This window comes from Orycteropus afer, unplaced genomic scaffold (genome assembly GCF_000298275.1).
Source record: "Orycteropus afer afer isolate SDZICR_OR568_19922 unplaced genomic scaffold, OryAfe1.0 scaffold00357, whole genome shotgun sequence".
Taxonomy (NCBI): Eukaryota; Metazoa; Chordata; class Mammalia; order Tubulidentata; family Orycteropodidae; genus Orycteropus; species Orycteropus afer.
The window spans coordinates 1,817,233-1,838,063 of NW_006921944.1; the positions used below are offsets into that span (position 1 = coordinate 1,817,233).

The 20,831-nt window shown below is 36.3% G+C and overlaps 1 protein-coding gene across 1 annotated transcript in view; it reads left to right on the forward strand.

Annotated features, from left to right (window-relative positions):
* Positions 1-20,831, forward strand: part of GPC5 (glypican 5) — a 1,212,227-nt gene that overhangs the window by 1,162,543 nt on the left and 28,853 nt on the right. Inside the window, exon 10 of the mRNA XM_007952748.1 lies at positions 5,568-5,583. Within this exon, the coding sequence (XP_007950939.1) occupies positions 5,568-5,583 (16 nt within the window). The remainder of the gene's footprint in view (positions 1-5,567; positions 5,584-20,831) is intronic.

Here is a 20,831-nt window from a genome sequence, read left to right on the forward strand (position 1 = left end):
TGTAAAGTCTCTATTAGAAGTTATTTGCAGCAAATGACACAGGTAGAGTCTTTATGACATTGATTGGATAATAACTACAATATTTAGAGCCATCATATAATCTACAGAAATATAACCAAAAATAAAAAACAAACCCACTACCATCGAGTCAATTCTGACTCATAGCGATCCAATTTGGGTTTCTAAAGCAGTAAATCTTTATGAAAGTAGATTCCCCAATCTTCTTTCCACAGAGTGTCAGTGGGTTTGAACCACCAACCTTCTGGTTAGCAGTCAAAAGCCTTGGGTACTACACCACCAGAGCTCCTACTAAAATAGCTTCACAAATGCAGATGAAGTTGAGTTACTCTTCCACAGTAGTTTTTCAAACACATCAGCATACTTGGAGAAACATGAAGCTTAGATATTTTGAAGTAGCCTTTGTCTTCAGGATGACAACTTAACCTGGGGCACACAGTAGAGTTTTCTGGGTTTAAAAATCATGCTCTTTCTTGATCTGTTGGCCAGTTTGCTTTAATAGCCACAGTTTCCTTGGCCTCTTAGGGGCCTGGAAGCCTGAAACTTCTGAAGAGCACTGCCTTCAGTTTTCTCTCAGTACCAGAGAACTGTGAAAATGTAGCAGCAAATCTGCCTCCTCTTGCGTCAGCTTGCTGTTGCTTAATTAGGTGCTTATCCTAACACCTTAGAACAGATCTTCTGTATGTGGTTTCCTTCCCAAATCATCATATTTGCTTTTTCTCATAGTTTCTCCAACTTCTCATAACTTCTCTGTAGGCCATGTGGGCAGCTTTTTCTCTGAAACCTCACCTTCCATCCAGAACAGAAACCACATCACTTGCTTCTATTATTGCTCTCTGTAATGTTACCAGACATCTTTGCTCTTGGCCTTCTCCTAATCAATAGGTCAGTGCTATTTTTTTTTTTTTTTCTATTTTTAACCAACTAGTTTTATTTCTTACCTATTTTCCTAATATGGACAAGTCTTTTTGTTTTCAGCTCTTATTGATATTTAAAGCATCATACAGAAAGAAAAACAATACTTAAAAATGTTTTGAAACATGGTTTATTTTCCTGTTTTGCTTTCACATGCTGACAATGCAAAATGTATAGACACTCTATATACTATAGTCAAGTTGAGCATCCAGAGAAGAAATACTTAGCCTCTGATACTGATCTCCTTTGAATATACGTTGAGATAACTTACAAGATCAAAATATTCTATCCTATAATTATCACTTATTTACAATTGGCTGGTTATAGTGTTACTTCTTTACAATTTTACAATTGACTGATAAATATAATTGACAGTTGCCATAATAGAATTTATTAGCATACACATATAGTTACAAAATATTTGCATGTGTTAATCTGTGAATACTAAGTTATTCTCAATTTGAAATTTGCAGCCTGGACAACATTTGCAAGATTGTTATACTTTATGACATTTTTTTAGCTGGAGTACTTCCTATGTCTAAGTTATTAGAATTTTAGAGATTGACTTTAAAATATGAAAATTAAATCAGAAAGACAGGCAATTGGACTTCCTTCTCATGTTTATTACAAGTTTTACCAGGAACCTGGGTCTCATTTATGTCACCATGAATTTATTTTACAAGTTTTGTTTTGCAGAAATGTGCCAGAATTTGAATGCCTTATACATTTTTTTTTTTTTTTTTTGAAAAGCAAATACACTATGTAATATACTGACCTTTTCAGGTTCATTCTGATTGGTTAATGGCTACACCTTTACTACTCAGTCAGATTGTAAACAAGGGGAAAAATTGAGTATGTAAAGGTCAGCAAAGTTTAGTGACAGAATTTATGAAACCTTATACTGTTTCTATGAATAAAACTTAAATATAATTTACATATTTTCCTTATAATTATATATGTAAGAAATAGAGGTCTTTTAAAAATTAACTCATAACATAAATTACCAAATAGTTTCCTTAATTTTGTTTTAAATAAACTGTTAACCTTATTTATGTGTACCTTTCCCAAGAAAGCCATATTTATTCAGTAAACAGGCCTCAAACTGTCATTTTTAAAGATGAATGACATTGTGCTTGCATATAGTTACAGTAATACCTGAAAGTACTCAAGGTTTAAGTCTTTGTTGTTATTCAACTGTGTGTGTCTGGTTCCTAGAACATGGTGGCTTAATAAAGAATAACTATTCATTTAAAATTGAAATCTCAAAAGTAAATACAGTATGTAACCTGTACCAATGTAACCTGAGTAAGATGAAACCTGTCAAAGAAGGAAAACTCAAATATTTTCTACAAAAACAAGTGATGGAATAGTGATAAGATTGTACTGTGTCAAAGATGGAAAACTTAATAAAACCAAAGACTCATGGAAACAATTAGTCCTGGTGACTGGTACACCATGTGATCCACAGCCTATATGACTATGAGACCAGAAGAACTAGAAGGTGTCCAGCTACCACTGTCAACAACTTGCAGGGGGATCTATGTAGGAGATCCTGGATAGAGAAGGAGAACAATGTGGAACAAAACTCAAAATCATTTGGATAAAAAAAAAAAGTGGGGGACTAGGTTTGCTGGTCTGATAGAGCCTGGTGGAACCACTGAGACTATGGACCCTAGACATTAGGTCTGGAATTGAACCCACATCTGTGGCTTTCCAGCCAAACAAAAGACAGGCGTATGAGCTGAACATTTACCTGAGGTAGATACACTCCTTGGAGAGAACAATTATGGGAAAAAGAAGGGTTGTTTATGTCCAGAGCAACAGCTCAGGGGGCAGGAGTGCATGGAGGGATGAACACGGGGAAGAGGTAACTATTAGAAGGAAATGGGAGGAGAGCTGTTGCAGTGGGGTAAATTGTAGTCAATGTCATGAGACAAAGTGTATGTGAACTGCTGTATGAAAAATGAATTTGATCTGTAAATCTTCACCCAAATCACAATTAAAAAAAAAAAAAAAAGATGGGAAACTTGCAAGACCTGGAAATACAAGACAATCTTGTTGAGTTCTGGCTCTCACGTGTCTCACCATATAAACAAACATTATAAATAAGTATCCAAAGATAGATAGAGGTATTCAAGTACTAAAATCTTAGAAATCCTTAGAACAGACTTCCAGAATTATTAACACTCCCACCTCACTGTGGACATAATGGAAAAGAAAATCCTCTTTGGTGTAGAATTATCCTTTGAGTTCCAACTAAGGAACATAACTGAAAAAAGCTGGAAACTATAACTTATGTGAGTAGTCAAGAAGAATTGATCAAGAAGAGCAATCATCAGCAGAAAATGTTTAGATAAGGCCTCTTTCACTTGAATTTACATGGGAGTGGAGAAAATGACATTGTGAAAAGGAGAAGAATGAAAAGTATAGAGAGGAGGTATTGTTACAGAAACCTAAGTGACAATGAGAAGTAGAGATTGGGTGTAGAAAGAATTACCAATCCTGAGAATTGAGAACAGGGTAAGGGGAAAATTGAATGGTTTTCTAGAATGAGTAAGATAGTCACATGCATATTAATAATAATATATATCTATATACTCCAAGGAGTCTGATTTTGGCACAAACAAAGACACTGTATCTCTATATTGTAGGCATAAATCATGTGGGAGTGGGATGGTACAGAAGAAAGACAATCTGCTACTTTTACCAATATAGCTATGGAGTTGGGCAGCAGGATAAAAAACCATACAGACCTCTGCTGTAGGTGATAGAGCTTCATTTTAAGTATTTAAAGAAAGAATCATAACAGTGGAAGATATCATTGATAGTAATCTAAGACGGATGGGGGGCAGCTTCTGACATGGCTCCCAGTGATCCTACTTCCTGACACTAACCTTATGTAATCCCCTCTCCTTAAGTGTTAGCTGGACCTAATGTCTTGCTTCCAATGAACAGAATATGCCAGAAGTGATGGGGTGTCATTTCCATGATTAGGTTACTAAAGATTGTGACTTTCACCTTGTTAGCACTCTCTCTCTTTTTCTGGCACTTTCTCTCTCTTGCTGGCACTCTCTTTGCCCACTCCATACTAAGATAAAGACAGCTACCATGTTATGGGATTCTTTATGGAGAGGTCTTGAGACAATGGGCTCCTCAGTACATTAAACACTACAAACTAAATCCTGCCAATAACCAACCAAGTGAACTTATAAGTGACCACTTCCCAGATGTGCCTTGATGGAGAGCAGCCTTGTGAGAGAGCAAGAGACAGGAAACAGCTGAACCAGGATTCCTAGGCAACAAACACTGTGAGATAACAAATGTGTGTTGCTTTAAGCTGCTAAAGTTTGATATAACTTGTTACATACAAGTGTTATTGTTCAGTGCTGGCAAGTTGGTTCTGACTCATAGTGACCCTATGTACAACAGAGCTTAACACTGCCCAGTTGTGCACCATCTTCACAATTGTTGCTCTTTGAGCTCATTACTGCAGCCATTGTTAATCCATCTCATTGAGGATCCTCTTTTTTGCTGACTTTGTAGTTCACCAATGGGAGCTCTGGTGGTGCAGTGCCTAAGGAATGTGCCTGCTAATCAGAAGGCTGGCAGTTCAAATCCATCAGCCACTCCTCAGAAGGAAGATTGGGCAATCTACTTCCATAAGATTAAGCCTTGGAAACCCAAGAAGTGGTCGCTATGAGTTCAATCGACTCAATGGCAGTGAGTTTGGTTTTCTTGTACTTCACCAAAAATGATGTCCTTTTCCAGGACTGGTCTCTCCTGATAATATGTCCAAAGTACATGAGATGACATCTCGCCATCCTCACTTCTAAAGAGCATTTGGCTGTACTTCTTCCAAGAGAGATTTGTGCATGCTTCTGGTGGTCTGCAGTATATTTAATGTTCTTCACCAACACAATAATTAAAAGGAATCAATTCTTCTTGAATCTTCCTTATTCATTGAACAGTATGTGCATGTATATGAGGTGATCGATAATACCATGGCTTGTGTCAGGCACATGCTAGTCCTCAAAGTGACATCTTTGATTTTTAATACTTTAAAGGTTTTTTTTTTTTTTTTCCAGATTTGCCCAGTGCAATATGTCATTTGATTTCTTGACTACTGTTTCCATTGGCATTGATTGCGAATCCAAGTAAAATAAAATCCTTGATGACTTCAATCTTTTCTCCATGTATCATGAGGTTGCTTATTGGTCCAGTTGTGAAGATTTTTATTTTCTTTATATTGATGTGTAATCTGTATTGAATGCTATATAGTCTTTGATCTTCATCAGTAACTGCTTCAAGTCCTCCTTCAGCAAGCATGGTTGTTAATGAGTCTTCCTTCAATCCTGATTCCATGTTCTTTTTCATATAATTCAGCTTCTCAGATAATTTTCTCAGAATACAGATTGAATAAGTATGATGAAAGGATACAATTCTGATGCACACCTTTCCTGATTTTAAACCATGTAGTGTCCCCTTATTCTATTTGAATGATTGTCTCTCTGTCTATGTACAGGTTTTACATGAGCACAAATAAGTGTTCTGGAATTCCCATTCTTTTCAATGTTTGCCATAGTTTGTTATGATCCACACAGTTTGATACATATGCATAGTGAATAAAACACAAGTAAGCATTTTTTTCAGGTATTTTCTGCTTTTATCCAAGCTCCTTCTGATGTAGGAAATAATATCTTTCATTTCATGTCCTCTTCTGAACTCGGCTTGAATTTCTGACAATTCCTTGTCAATATATTGCTACAATCATTTTTTACTTACCTTCAGGAAAATTTTACTTGCCTGTAATATTAATAATATTGTTTTATAATTTCTGCATTCTGTGGAATCACCTTTTTTGAAACAGGCACAAATATGGATCTCTTTCTATATGTTGGGCAGGTAACTGTCTTCCAAATTTCTTGGCATAGATGAGTGAGCACTTCTAGTATTGCATCCTTTTGTTGAAACATCTTAGTTGGTATTTCATCAATTCCTAGAGTCTTGTTTTCCTTCAGTGCTTCAGTACAGGTTGGACTTTATCTTTTAATATTATCTGTTCTTGATCATATGCTACCTCCTGAAATGGTTGAATGTTGAACAGTTCTTTTTTGCAAGTCTTTGTATTCTTTCCATCCTCTTTGTATGCTTCTTACATTATTAAGAATTTTCCCCATAAAATATTTAAATATTACAATTCATGTCTTGAGTTTTTTTTATTATTCAGTTCTTTCATTTTGAGAAATGCCAAGCATATTCTTACATATCAATAGACAACAAATATATTGTTGTTAAGTGCCTTGAGTCATCTCCGACTCATAGCTACCCTATGCACGCTAGAACGAAACACCACCCAGTCCTGAGCCAGCTCCATGATTCTTACTAAACTTGAGCCCAAAAACCGTGGACTGCTTTCTCCAGATATGTCCTGGAGAAAGTACAGCTGAGATGCTTCTTGGAAGTGAGGATGGCCAGACTTCATCTCACCTATTTTGGTCATGTTGTCAGAGGGGACCATTCCCTGGAGAAGGATGTCATGCTTGGTAAGGTGGAGGATCAATGAAAGAGGGGAAGGTCTTCTACAAGATGGATTGACATGGTGGCTGTGACAATGGGCCCAAGTACAGCAAAGATCATGGAGCTGGCATGGAATCGGGCAGTGTTTCATTCTGCTGTGCATGGGGTCGCTATGAGTCAGAAATGACTCAATGGCACCTAACAACAACAACAACAAGGAAGAGCTAGAAACAGGAAGACTCTCTACACCAGGGCTCATCACACTATTACCCATGGCCAAAATCTGGCCCAAAAACTGTTTAAATAAATAAAATTCTATTGGACATAGACAGGGCCATTTAATGTGTGTTGTCTATAATGACATCTAGTATCATATGACTTCCAAGGCCAAAAGTATTTACTATCTGTCCCTTTATAAAAAATTTTCATAGATCTAGATCCCTAATCTGGATCATAAAATGAATTTTAGGTGAGAAATGAGAAAAACAATTAAAACAAACAAGTGATGTTATAAGCATAAGTTAGTAGGGTACTACCAATAAAAATGAAAAGGTGAAGTCTGTGTTGTGTGCTGGGTGTATGTATGTATGTAACGATAGTTGTTTTAATAATATAGAGAAGTCAGTGATGGTGCCTAGATGTTTCTGGATTGACAATACCTTCTCTTTATATTTAAGTTAAATATTGGAGGGATACATCTTTTTTCCATCTAACACTTAGGTATAATTCCCCAGTCAGCTGATCCGATTATTTTCAGTGATGATCAGCTGCACAAAGGCAATAGCACTATTGCTTGACAAAGGATAACAACTGAAGGAGAGGATGACTGCATGATTCTAGGATATCTTGCATGAAGATCTAAAAACTAACTATAGCACTGAACATTTGGAAAAGGGAGGAAAGCACCAGGAGGTGAGAGCAACATTAAAAGGAAAACAGTTTGCACCCAAAGTGAACATTTGTTCTCATGCTTCCTCTGGTATGTATACCAAGGATACAAAATACTTGATTTTTCATTAATAAAAATATTTAATTTTATTAGCTTTTTAATATGATGTGAAGTTATAGGGGCAATTATTTTTAAAAGTGCAAGAATTTCTTTTTGTTGTTGTTGTCTAAATTCTCTATTAAATAAAACTGGTGTTCTACTACATAGTATTTAAAAATCAAAAATACATGCATAGTGCTGCTCAGGGTTCACTAGATTAAAGATTAATATAGTCTAATCAGCAGAGCAGGACTAAGCATTCGAATATCAGGCATAGATATAGAATTATTGATACATCTATGAATTTCAACTATCTAAGAGCACATGCCTTGTCCAGGGATTTGGGCAAAATGTCAAGCAAACACTGAACAAATAATACTAATTAAAGCTTGAAATTGAAAATTATGAAGTTTTTACTAAGCCACAGAAAACATTTTATGATAAGAATGAATTATTTATGTAATAACAAAAGCTATTTTCATATTTTTAAAGAGGAAAACAATAAATGCTTCCCAGAGCATTGAAGAACACTATCTGTGACAATATCCACTAGGCCAGGAAATGAATGAGCTAATTTGCATCTCTGTCAAAATATTCAATCTGTGGTCGAACAAGACAAAATGCTGGGGGTACAAAGAACCTAATTAGCTCATGTTCCATCTAATACCTTCTCCAGATGTTAGAACATTCCTAAGATCATGCTTCTTTTCCTCTAATATTTACCTTCTTTAAATATGTACCAACTATTGACTCATTCAGCTCTTCCTTCTCTTCCTATTTCCTCAGAATCTTTTGATAATTGATGCTAATATGCCTCTTTGTCATTCACTACAATGTGGTTGTCAGGATTTATTTTTTCATTGCTTCTCCCTCCTTCGCCCTAAGTCCTATAGGCCAAAGTAAATTATTCAGTCAGCACCACCAGAGAGGGTAGTTCCCAGTAGTATTCCTGATGTTTTCACCAGTGATACCTATGCTATATCACAGCTCTCTCCAGGGATACCTCTCAAAGGTTTATGTATCACACACTTAGGCCAACTGACCTAAGAATAAGATACATTGCCACATTCTATGCTGCTTCTTCATTATATGTTGGCTAAATTTACTATCTTTGCTCCATATACCTGTAAGGTACTTTCTCAAGATGAGACAGGAGAAATAACAATATTATTTCTCAGAATTATTAATGTAATACCAAGAAATTCCTGTTTTTGTGTCTCTACCAGAGTCATGGCCACTTATAGAACCACTTTCTGGAATTAGTTGTTGTTATGTGCCGTCACCATTGAGTCACCTTACATCCTAACAGGATGAATTTTACCTTTTTCTTTGCATTGAAGAAACAGTCCTGGGTGGCTCATTGGTTTCCATGACAAGCAAGCAAAAATGAAATGACTTTATTCTATATTTATTTTGTTCTATGAAGATTGCATGAAATGAATAATTTTTTGAATATTCAATTGTTTTGGGAAAAAGAATTAATACATGATTAAAAATAAAGTTTTAAAAATAAAATGACACCTAAGTTTGTAATTAATATAGGTCATACTATGCCAACAGAATTGCTATAACCACTAAAAGTCAAACGAATTTTTTAAAATATAACTTTAAAGACAAAGTTGGAACAACAACAAGAACTAGATGGACTAAGATTTACAAAGTGGATAACTTTCCCACATGAGCTGACATTCACAAATGCTTACTTCTCTGGGTGCATTTTCTGAGTGTGGCTGGAGGCTGAAGTTTGGAAATGACCTAGACATACTCTGGTGTAAGATAAGCAGAGGCACAGAAAACTAATTTTTGTTATGTTATGTTTGTTGACTTTGGAGGCTCTGTAAGAGACAAAAGAATTATGCATCAAACTACTGAAAGTCAGAATAAAATCTTTCAGGTTATCACAAAGATTAGGAGATAGAATCACTGAAAATGAGGGGTTCTATTTCAAATACATAACCAGTCTGCCCTCAATATACTTCTCAAAGTTTGAAGCTGTCAGAAGTGAGATGCTAAAGAACTAAGCTCAATATTTCTGAAAGTTAAAACTTAATCTCCAGGAGAATTTTAAACCTAAGGATAAATGGACCCATTCAGCTCTCACTTGAGTTGTTGTTCTTGGTAGGTGCCATTGAGTCAGCTCCAACTCATAGTCACCTATGTACAACAGAATGAAACACCACTTGGGCCTCTGCCACCCTCAAAATCCTTGCTATGCCTGAGCCCATCATTGCAGCAACTGTGTCAATCCATCTCATTGAGGGCCTTCCCATTTTATGCTGACCCTCCACTTTGCCCAAGTGTGATAACCTTCTCCAGGGAATGGTCCCTTCTGACAACATGACCAAAATAGGTGAGATGAAGTCTGGCCATTCTCACTTCCGTGGAGCATTTCATCTGCACTTCTTCCAGGATATATTTGAGTTCATACTTCTGGTAGTCCATAGTACTTTCAGTACTTTGTCCACACCACAACTCAAAACCATCAATTCTTCTCTGGTCTTCCTTATTCATTGTCCTGTCCAGCTTTCACGTATGTATGAGGCTATTGAAAATAACTTGGCTTGGGTTAGGTGCATCTTAGTCTTCAAAGAGACATCTTTGCTCTTCAGCACATTAAAGAGGTCTTTTGTAGCAGATTTGCCCAGTGCAGTACATTGTCTAATTTCTTGACTGTTGCTCCCATTGGTCCTGATTGTGGAACCAAGTAATAATTCAATCTTTAACCACTTCAATCTTTTCTCCATTTATTATGATGCTGTTTATTGGTCCAGTTGTGAGCATTTTCATTTTTGTGTGTTGATTAAAGAGGTTTGGTAGCACAGTGTCTAAAGGCATCTGGCTGCTAACCAGAAGGTTGGTGGTTCAAACCCACCAGCCACTTTGCAGAAGCAAGACTGGGTGATCTACTTCTGTAAAGATTTAACACTATGGAAACCCAATGAGGGTTGCTATGAGTTGGCGTCAACATAGTGACAATGTTTTTTTTTTCTGGTTTTATGCTGAAGTGTAATCCATACTGCAGACTGTAGCCTTTAGTCTTCATCAGTAAGTACTTCAAGTCATCTTCACTTTCATCAAGCAATATTGTGTCTTCTGTATATCCCAGGTTGTTAATGAGTCTTCCTCCAATCCTGGTGCTATATTCTTCTTCATATACTCCACTTTCGCAGATTATTTGCTCAGCATACAGATTAAATAAGTATGGTAAAAGGATACAACCCTAATGTAAACCCTTCCTGATTTTAAACCATCACTTGAGTAGCAGAGATAAATGAGAGGTAACAGAACCTTACTAAAACTTCAACCCAGTCTTACCATTTTAATTTCTAATTGTGTTAATATGGCATACTCATTACACTAACTGCCTATTAAAGGAAATTAGGAGTACATTGTGTAGAGCCTAACATAATCTGAAGATGATTATTATTTGTTATAAAGCCCAGAATTAAAAACAAAAGAAGTCTAGTAATATGAGGTGGCAAAAATGTGACTAATTATCAACACATATTCTAAGAAATAAAATAAGTACAGATCCACAATGCTACAGTATTGTATTTGTCAGTATTGCCAATAAGATATGAAAATAAAGGAAAATATAGAAGCTGGAAGAAAACAGAAATATCTGCAAAGAGTTTGAATCTATATTAAAAAATCAAACAGATACTCTAAAACTGAGCAGCACTATATTTTGATTTAAATCACTAAATACTGTATATATGAAAATGTTGTTGTTGTTGTTATGTGCCGTCGAGTCGGCCCCGACTCATAGCGACCCCTCCTTGGGTTTCTGAGGCAGTATCACTATGGAAGTAGGATTGCCCAACCTTCCTTCCGAGGAGTGGCTGGTGGGTTTGAACCACCAGCCGTCTGGTTAGCAGTCAAGTGCTTTAGCCACTATGCTACCAGAGCTCCTATATATGAAAATAGGTACAATAAATGAAAGCTGAGTGACCCTGAAGAAAGATCCATAGATAATCCAAACTGAAGGACAGAATAAAAATACTGGACTGGCTAAGCAGAGTTAAAAGTTTAGATAACATAAGATGCATGGATTATAGTTAATATGTCCAACACACATGTAATAGCAGATCAAGAAAGAGAGGTGAGAGATAATGGGGCCAAAGAAATACACCACTCATTATTTATCACCATGGCTAGGTTCCAAAAAAGCAATTCATTATGTGAAAATCAGTGTTATGCAAAAATGGAGATTGACCGCATCTAATCACAAAATGGAAGATGACTACATTAATACATGACTGCCAAATTACGGGGAGCTCTGGTGGCATAGTGCCTAAGGCATTTGACTGCTGACCAGAAGGCTGGTGGTTCAAACTCACCAGCCACTCCTCAGAAGGAAGATTGGGCAGTCTACTTCCATAGCGATACTGCCTCATAAATCCAAGGAGGGGTCAGTATGAGTCAGATCCAACTTGGCGCCAATGAGTAGCCAAATTACAACATTGTATAACTGTATAATGTCTTTATATAACAGTCAGCCACTGATAATCATGACCCAGCTAAGTTTACCCATAATTTTAACCATCACAGATAACATTACTTTCACCTCATACCTTGACATTCAGACATAATCATTAATATGCAAAATACTTGGATAGTAGATTTTTTACTATTATTGTAAATGTGAAATGTTAGATAATGAGAGAGTTGATAAGTGAGTAGTAGATGTACTTCAAGAGCAATTGTTTCATAAGTTACTAAAATTGATGAAAAAAAAAGACATCAATCAATCAGTTACAAGAAGTTCAAAAAAAACTAAGCAGCATAATACAAAGAAATTATATCCAGGTAAATCATAATTAAATTATTGAACCAAGACAAGGAGGAAGGCTTAAAATAGGTAAGATAGACAAAATAAAACCTTTTCACAAAATTTATATAAACTGAAAACAATGGAATGACATCTGTAAAATGGTCAGGTAAAATTTATGCTAATCTAAAATTCTATATCCAGTGAAAATATGCATAAAATTATACATAAGAGGTATATATTTGCATAAATAGAAGTAAAATGAATGTCTGGCCAGTAGACCTGAATCACAAGAAATACTAAAGGAAATTCTTCAGACTGAGAAAAATGATCCCAAAGAAAAGCATGAGACTGCAGGGATTGATGAAGTTAACAAAAAAGATAACTTAAGAATACTAGAATAATAAGAAGAAAAATCTGAATGAGCTTACATTTATTATTATATAAATCAAGTATATAATTAACAGATTTTTTACAAAGAAAATTTCAAGTACAGATAGTTTCTCTGCTGAATTCTTCTACTTAAGGAACAAATAATACTAATCTTACATGAACATTTACAGGAAATAGATTAAAAAGAAAGAACATGTCCTAATTTATCATGGGAGGCTAGCAAATATTGACATCAGAATCTCACAAAGATGTTGTTTTTGTTGTTGTTAGGAACTGTCGAGTCATTTCCGACTCATAGCAATTCTATGTGCAGCAGAACAAAGTCTTTAGCAGCAGATTTAACCAATGCAATATGTGCTCTGATGTCTTGACTGCTGCTTCCATTGGTGTTGATTGTAGAACCAAGCAATATGAAGTCCTTGACAACTCCAAACTTTTCTCCATCCATTGTGAAACTGTTTACCAGTTGTGAGAAATGTTTTCTTTATATTGAGGTATAATCCATATCATAAACTGTAGTCTTTAACCTTTATCAGTAAGTGCTCCAAGTCATCCTCACTTTCAACAAAGTTGTGTCATCTGTGTATTACAGGTTGTTAATAAGCCTTCCTCCAATCCTGATGCCACGCTCTTCTTCATATAGACCACCTTCTCAGATTATTTGCTCAGCATACGATTGAATTAGTATGGTGAAAGGATAAAACCCTGATGCTGATTTTAAACCATGTAGTATCCTGATGTTCTGCTCAAATGACAGCCTCCTGGTCTATGTACAGGTTCCTCATGAGTACAATTAAGTGTTCTAGAATTCCCATTCTTCTCAATGTTACTCATAATTTGTTATGATCCACACAATCAAATGCTTTTGCATAGTCAATAAAACACAAGTAAATATGTGTCTGGTATTCTTTGCTTTCAGCTAAGATCCACCTGACATCAGCAATGATATTCCTCATTTCACATCCTCTTCTGAATCCAGCTTGCATTTCTGGAAGTTCTCTGTCAATATACTGCTGCAACTGTTTTTGAATTGTCTTCCGTAAGATTTTACATGCATGTAATATTAATGATATTGTTTGATAATTTCCACATTCTGTGGGATCACCTTTCTTTGGAATGGGTACAAATATGGATCTCTTCCAGTCAATTGGCCAGGTAGCTGTCTTCCAGATATCTTGGCATAGCTTAGTGAATGCCTCCAGCACAGCATCCATTTGTTGAAACATCTCAATGGGTATTCCATCAATTCCTGGACCTTTGTTTTTCACCAACTTCTTCAGTGCAGCTTTCAACTTTTCCCTTCAGAACCATTGGTTCTTGATCATATGCCACCTCCTGAAATGGATGAACATCTACCAATTCTATTTGGTATAGTGACTCCTTCCATCTTCTTTTGATGGCAGTGACTTCTTCCATCTTCTTTTGATGTTTCCTGCATCATTCAATATATTGTTCATAGAATCTTTCAATATTGCAAGTTGAGGCTTAAATATTTTCCTCAGTTCTTTCAGCTTGAGAAATGCCAAGCATGTTCTTCCTTTTTGGTTTTCTAACTCTAAATCTTTGCACATTTCATTATAATAATTGACTTTGTCTTCTCAAGCTGTTCTTTGAAATCTTCTGTTCAGCTCTTTTATCTTGTCATTTCTTCCATTTATTTTAGTAACTCTCCATTCAACAGCAAGTTTCAGGGTCTCTTCTGACATCCACTTTAGTCTTTTCTTCCTTTCCTGTCTTTTTAATGACCTTTTGGTTTCTTCATGGATGATGTTCTTCATGTCATCGCACATTCCTTCTGGTTTTCCATCATTGGTGTTCAGTGCATCAAATTTATACTTTACATGGTCTCTAAATTCAGGTGGGATATAATCAAAGCATTGGCTCTTGTGGACTTCTTTTAATTGTCTTCAGCTTCAATTAAACTTGCATATGAGCAGTTGATAGTCTGTTCCACAGTCAGCTCCTGGCCTTGTTTTGGCTGAAGGTATTGAGCTTCTCCAATGCTTCTTGCTACAGATGTAGTCAATCTGATTCCTGTGTACTTCATCTGGTAAAGTCCACGTGTATAGCCACCATTTGTGTTGCAAAAAGTAATTGCAATGATTAAGTCATTGCTCTTGCAAAATTGTATCATGTGATCTCCAGCATTATTTCTATCAGCAAGGCCATATTTTCCAACCTCCAGTGATTCTTCTTTGTTCCAACTTTTGCATTTCAGTCACCAGTGATAATTAACACATCTTGATTGGCTGTTTGGTCCATTTCATACTACAAAAGGCGATAAAAATAGTCAGTGTGCCCATCTCTGGCTTTGGTGGTTGGTGCATAAATTTCAATAATAGTACTATTAAGAGGTCTTCCTTGTAGGTGTATGAATATTATCCTATCACTGACAGCAGGTTCCTTCCAACAAAGTGGGTCATATGCCGTGGGGGTGGAACTAGTTCACCATAAGTAATCTGTTCCTATTTTTACTATTGTTCCTATTGTATACTTTCACTTTGCCAACATTGTGTCCATGTTCTATGTGTACAGCTAGATCATACTGGATAAACATAACACCCAGGGAGTAGGTGAAGTCTTCATTTCTAACAGTCTTACTGCTTCTTTGAAGTCTGAGGAAACAGGAGTGTGTAATGCAGTCAGACAACAGCAATCAAAATGAATGAATTGATACACATATGAGTGTCATAAACATACTTGCATTCATAGAGTATCCCCTAGCAAAAATGAATGGGTGGTGAAGAAAGTAAAATTAGTGTTATATCTGGGAGAAGATAATGACTGAGTTATGAAAGAGAGTTCTGTGGTCTCTACATTGATTGTTATGGTTACATGGCTGAGTTTACACTAAAAACTTCTTAAGTTGTACACCTATGATTTATGTTTCTTTGGTGTGTAACCTATTCTTCAATTCTAAATGAAAATCCAAAATTTAAATGTAGAGAAAAAGAAATAGGGTTGAAATGACTGTCAAGAAGGCTTGCAATAAGCCTTGATGATATAATAACTATTTCTAAATCAAATGTAGAATGATGTTTTTCTTATTAGAGCTATAAGACATTTTTAGGATTGTTCTACCTATTTGTTTTATTATACGAATCATTTAGACTTCATAAAATTAAATAATTTGTCCAAGGTCACACATTTAAATCAAGGCTTTGAACCAGTTCATTCCTGTTCGATCCTCTGCTGAGCATTTGCTTTGTTGTTGTTATGTGCCCTGAAGCCAGACCCAACTCATAGCGACACCCTCCTTGGGTTTTCAGGTGGTATCATTATGGAAGTAGGTTGCCAAACCTTCCTTCTGAGGAGTGGCTCGTGGGTTTGAACCTCCAGGCTTCTGGTTAACAGTCAAGAGCCTTAGGCACTATGCCCCAGATATACTGATTCAGAATCCACAGTTTAACAAGATCACCTGGAGATCATATTAAAATGTAGAAACTGATTCAATATGTCTAAAGTAGAAATGAAAATTTTCAGCAGAGGGTCAAATGAAATGAACTGGTTCAATACCCTCATTTAAATAGATAGTGAGTCAATTTGGACTAGAATTTTAGTCAAATTACTCCCCCAATCCTCAACAAAAGGCAAGTAAGGCATCGAATACCACCCATTTTTCTCAAATTATTTCTGGAATTATTTCCAAATCACATTCCCCTAATCTCTGCTTGGCATATCTTTGCCCAGTTTATTGTTTAGGTTAAGAATTTTAGACTAAAGGAATTTCATTGCAAAGGTGAAATTTAGAATGACATTTGTGAAGATATTGCTCTTGTTTCCATCTGGCATACACAAGGGTGTCATATGAAATGGGATCAAAATGAGCTTCTTTTGGAAGTAAACCTTTAATTATTAACTGGGAAACTTTAGGGGAATCTTTCCAGAATATGTTTTTAATAGAGCATTTGAGAATGGACTCTGCACAGCTGGCCAATAAAAGAAATTTAGATCAGATGCCAAAATCAAGTTTTGAAAATTTACAATCCATCACAGTTCTTTCCAAAACCAATGGAAATTTTGATAAATTAGCAAATAATTTACATGCATTAAATTGAAAATATATCATAATTGCAGTTCTTTCCTTCTTTCCTTTTATTGTGTCTTTCTTTCAATGACTTCAGTTTATGCAGTTAAATGGTGAAAGGGCAACAATTATTACACATGACATTTGAATGATATGTACCTTTCAGTCCAGTCAGAAATACCTTGAGATAGTAAAAATAAATGCAAAGTAAAATTCTAAATGTATAATACATATATTCCAGTTGCCATCAAGTCAGTGTCATATCATGGTGATTCCATGTGCTCCATAGAGTTTTCAGTGGCTGATTTTTTGGAAATAGACCACCTATGGGTGGACTCAAATACCTGAGTTAGAAAGAACTTACAGTCTTTCAGTTAGCAGCCAAGTTTGTTAACTGTTTGTACCACCAAAGATCTAAACTAATAATGGAAAATACCAATTCCCTATGATTACATGTAGAAATTATATGCTAGTCATATAATTTTTGGCAGTGGAGACAACTGAGATGTCCTGCAAGGTCTGTTCTTTAAGATTAGGCTATAAATGACAAAATATGACAAAGTGAGTAGTGGGAAGAACATCATGTAAAAATTAGTTCTATCTTCACAATTGACTAGTAATGCATGGAAAAACGAAAACTACCTTTATAACTCTTATTTCCATACTGCTGAGTACAGTTAGTAAAGGCCTGATTCACAAAGTGATATCGAGTTGCCTAGAATTCATCTTCAATCAATCCATCCATGTTTTGTAATACTTTCATTATTTTCCAGGAGCAGCAGAGGTTCAGATTTTGCCTATCTTTGATTTTTGGAAATTAGCTTACTGTGTCCTGTAGTCAAGGAGCTCTGGTGGCATAGTAGATATGGTACTTGGCTGCTAAGCAGAAGGTTGGTGGTTCAAACTCACCAGCTACTCCACAGATTTACAGCTTTGGAAATGCAATGGGGGTACCTGTGAGTTGCAATTGACTCAATAGCAGGGAGTGGGCCCTGTAGTAAGGAGGATGATGTGGAATAACTAAACTACTGGCTTGACATGTTCTCAGTAGTAAATTACTAGGATTTTTGCTTGCTGTGACACCTACAACAGGCAGAGGCAGTTTCCTGAGGTGATAAGCCAGGAGTAACTACACATTTGGGGCATATATATATTTCAGTCTATGATGTATGTTGAGATAGTTCCCATGAATATAAAGATCTATTTAAAGGCATCAGGCTTTTAACATGTTAGGGTAAACATTACACCTGGATAATAAACCACACCAAAAAAAAAAACAAAAAACAATTGTAATCGACTTCATTCTGACTCATGGCAACCTCATGCATGTCAGAGTAAAATAATACTCCGCAAGGTTTTCAATAACTGATTTTTTTTCAGAAGTAGATCACCAGACCTTTCTTCTGAGGCACCAGTGGTTGGACTGGAACCTCCAACCTTTCATTTAGCAGCTGAGTCCTTTACCATTTGCACTCCTCAGGGACTCCAAACATACTATAGATAATATAAATTTAATTGCACATGTTGTTGTTGTTGTGTGCTGTCGAGTTGCACCTCACTCACAGCGACCCTCCTTGGGTTTCCAAGGTGATATCACTATGGAAGTAGATTGCCCAACCTTCCTTCCAAGGAGTGGCTGGTGGGTTTGAACCACCAGCCTTCTGGTTAGCAGTCAAGTGCCTTAGACACTACACTACCAGAGCTCCCCAAAACTCAACCACTGCCATGGAGTCAGATCCAACTCATAGCGACCCCTCCTTGGGTTTCTGAGGCAGTAATATTAGGGAAGTAGGTTGCCCAAACTTCCTTCCCAGGTGGGTTTGAACCACCAGCCTTCTGGTTAGCAGACTAATGCCTTAGGCACTACACCACCAGAACTCCCTCACTGTACATAAGAAATGCAAAATAAATTATTTAGTATTTGATTATTCTTACTTAGAATGCCTTTTGATTTCAACCATAGTGTAGCCAAGAGCAACTACAGATTCTCATTTATAATTGTTTCTGTGTATGAGTATGTTTGATTTGGGTGTGTGCATATAATATAGAATGAAAGATAAGTTAGGAAATTAATAAATTAGCTTGGAAATGAGAAAAATAAATCACATATTTTTTGAGGGGAAAAGTATAATTGTTATGTGTTATGTAAAATAAAATGTTCATTAAATATGCATCACACATTTGTTTATTGCATTAAACAAGTCACAGGGATTTAATTGACCTATACTTTCTTTTTCTTACTCTCCTTCTCCTGTTCTCCTTTGGCAGGGTCATGATACATTCCTTACTTACAAAATGTCCATATTCTTTTCCCTTCTCCTGTAACTGATCTTATCTACCTTTCTGACTAATTTAGCATGGATGAGTTGATAGAAGGCTCTGACACTATTTCTGGGACTATCTTGTAAGTTTCTGGCCTTTTCACTAATCCTTTCTAGTACCTGGAATGTTTAAATGTAGATTTTTCACAAGAGCCATTGAGAATGATAACATTTGACATGAATACTTCCTCTTTTAACTCCACAATTTTTCTGAGTTTTGTAGGAGGTTAAGCTTGTTTCCCAATTTCCATTTTGTTTCTGTATTTACTCATTAGCTACTTTTAACATTCCTATGAGGTTTACATTGAAGTTGGGACTAATGCACAAATTAATGATAAATGTACCCAATCACTTTTTCTATGATGGTTCAGAAGATGAAACTGGCCAGGTTTTGAGTAGGAGGTGAGAATTAGTCATGGTGAAGACATATTTAACAGGATTTTCTATGGAAGCAAGAAGAAATGACTTTGGTGAAGTAATAGAAACCAGAGAATGAATGTAATGAGCCTTTTTAAAGTTCAGCATTCTATTTACAAAATCACAAGGCTTTTGAAAATTGCCATACTGAAGTGCATAAACCAAATGCCAACAGAGCAGTGACCTTTCAAATTACTGGCATAACAGAAGTTGAGATCAGAAACCTCAAACTTAAAGCAAATACTGACAAGAAATCCTACAGAAATGACTTCTGTGTCTGGTCAATTTCATATAACATGACATGTTGTAAAACGTGTTTGGCTTTTTAGGTAGAATAGTCTATAAAGATTTAACTATTTTTTAAAATACAATTCTGGAGATTTCCTGTATTTGGGTCATGTGCATAAAATATTTTCTAAATTTTAGAAAGAGAAAGACTGGAAAGTTTGTTATAAGAGATTTGTAAAAGGAGATTGTTAATGATGCTAGTGAGGGAAGTGAAGATAGAGTAGGGTGGGGTGGAGTGTGGATAGGAGTAAAGTTGGAGGACTGAAGAAAGGGAAGTTATACTACAAACAATAATCAGAGTACCTTTTAAAAAGAGTGCTTCAAAAAGTTCTAATTTGCAATATGTTACAGAGATAAATTTAAAAATATATCCTAAGGAATTTTAAACTAGATTTCCAATTTTAAAATGTTATGAGCTTCCGCTGTTTCCCTATTTCTCATACATTTCTTTATAGGTTTCACTTAAACTATATAAAAATTTGGCTAATTTATAGAAAAATCTAAAAATACACACAGAAAAATGGAGTCTCATCAGTAGTCACCATGCTATTTCCCTCTAGCATGTTAGTGCTTGAAAAACTAGGTATAGCAGTTTGAAAACTAGGTACAGTCCTCTGAACAGCTCACTGAGTGAGAGTGCACCAACTCAGAGGAGTAGAATGGGAAAGGAGAAAGGTACAGGGGGAAAAAAAATAACAAAATCAGAAGATCTGTCCTGTGAAATGCTGACAGGCAGCCAAGAAAGGCCTTTGGCGATTTCCCTAAGGGAGTGACCAGTGGGTAAGAATGGCCATGCAAGAGCTCCCTGGGTTAAGGAAGAAGACACACCACACCAGCATACCAGCGATCACACCAGCATACCAGCGATCACACCAGCATACCAGCGATCATCCCAAAGATTTACTTTCAGCACCTAATGTTATCTGTAACTTGGGTCAGCTAGGTGTAAACAGGCATGTCCAGTGCCACTGAAACCCAAGCAGAGAGTGCATTGGATCTGCAGGAAGGCAGGCCTGGGGAGGTGCCCCCACAGCGGGTTACCAAGTAGTCTTGGGTCAGCTTAGTGACACTGAGAGGCTGCACTTGACTTTATCAGTGAAATTGGGATCACAGATTACTAGCAGGCACTCTCCCAACTCTAGCACCGCTGAAACCAAGTGGATCTTTGGCGCTGCA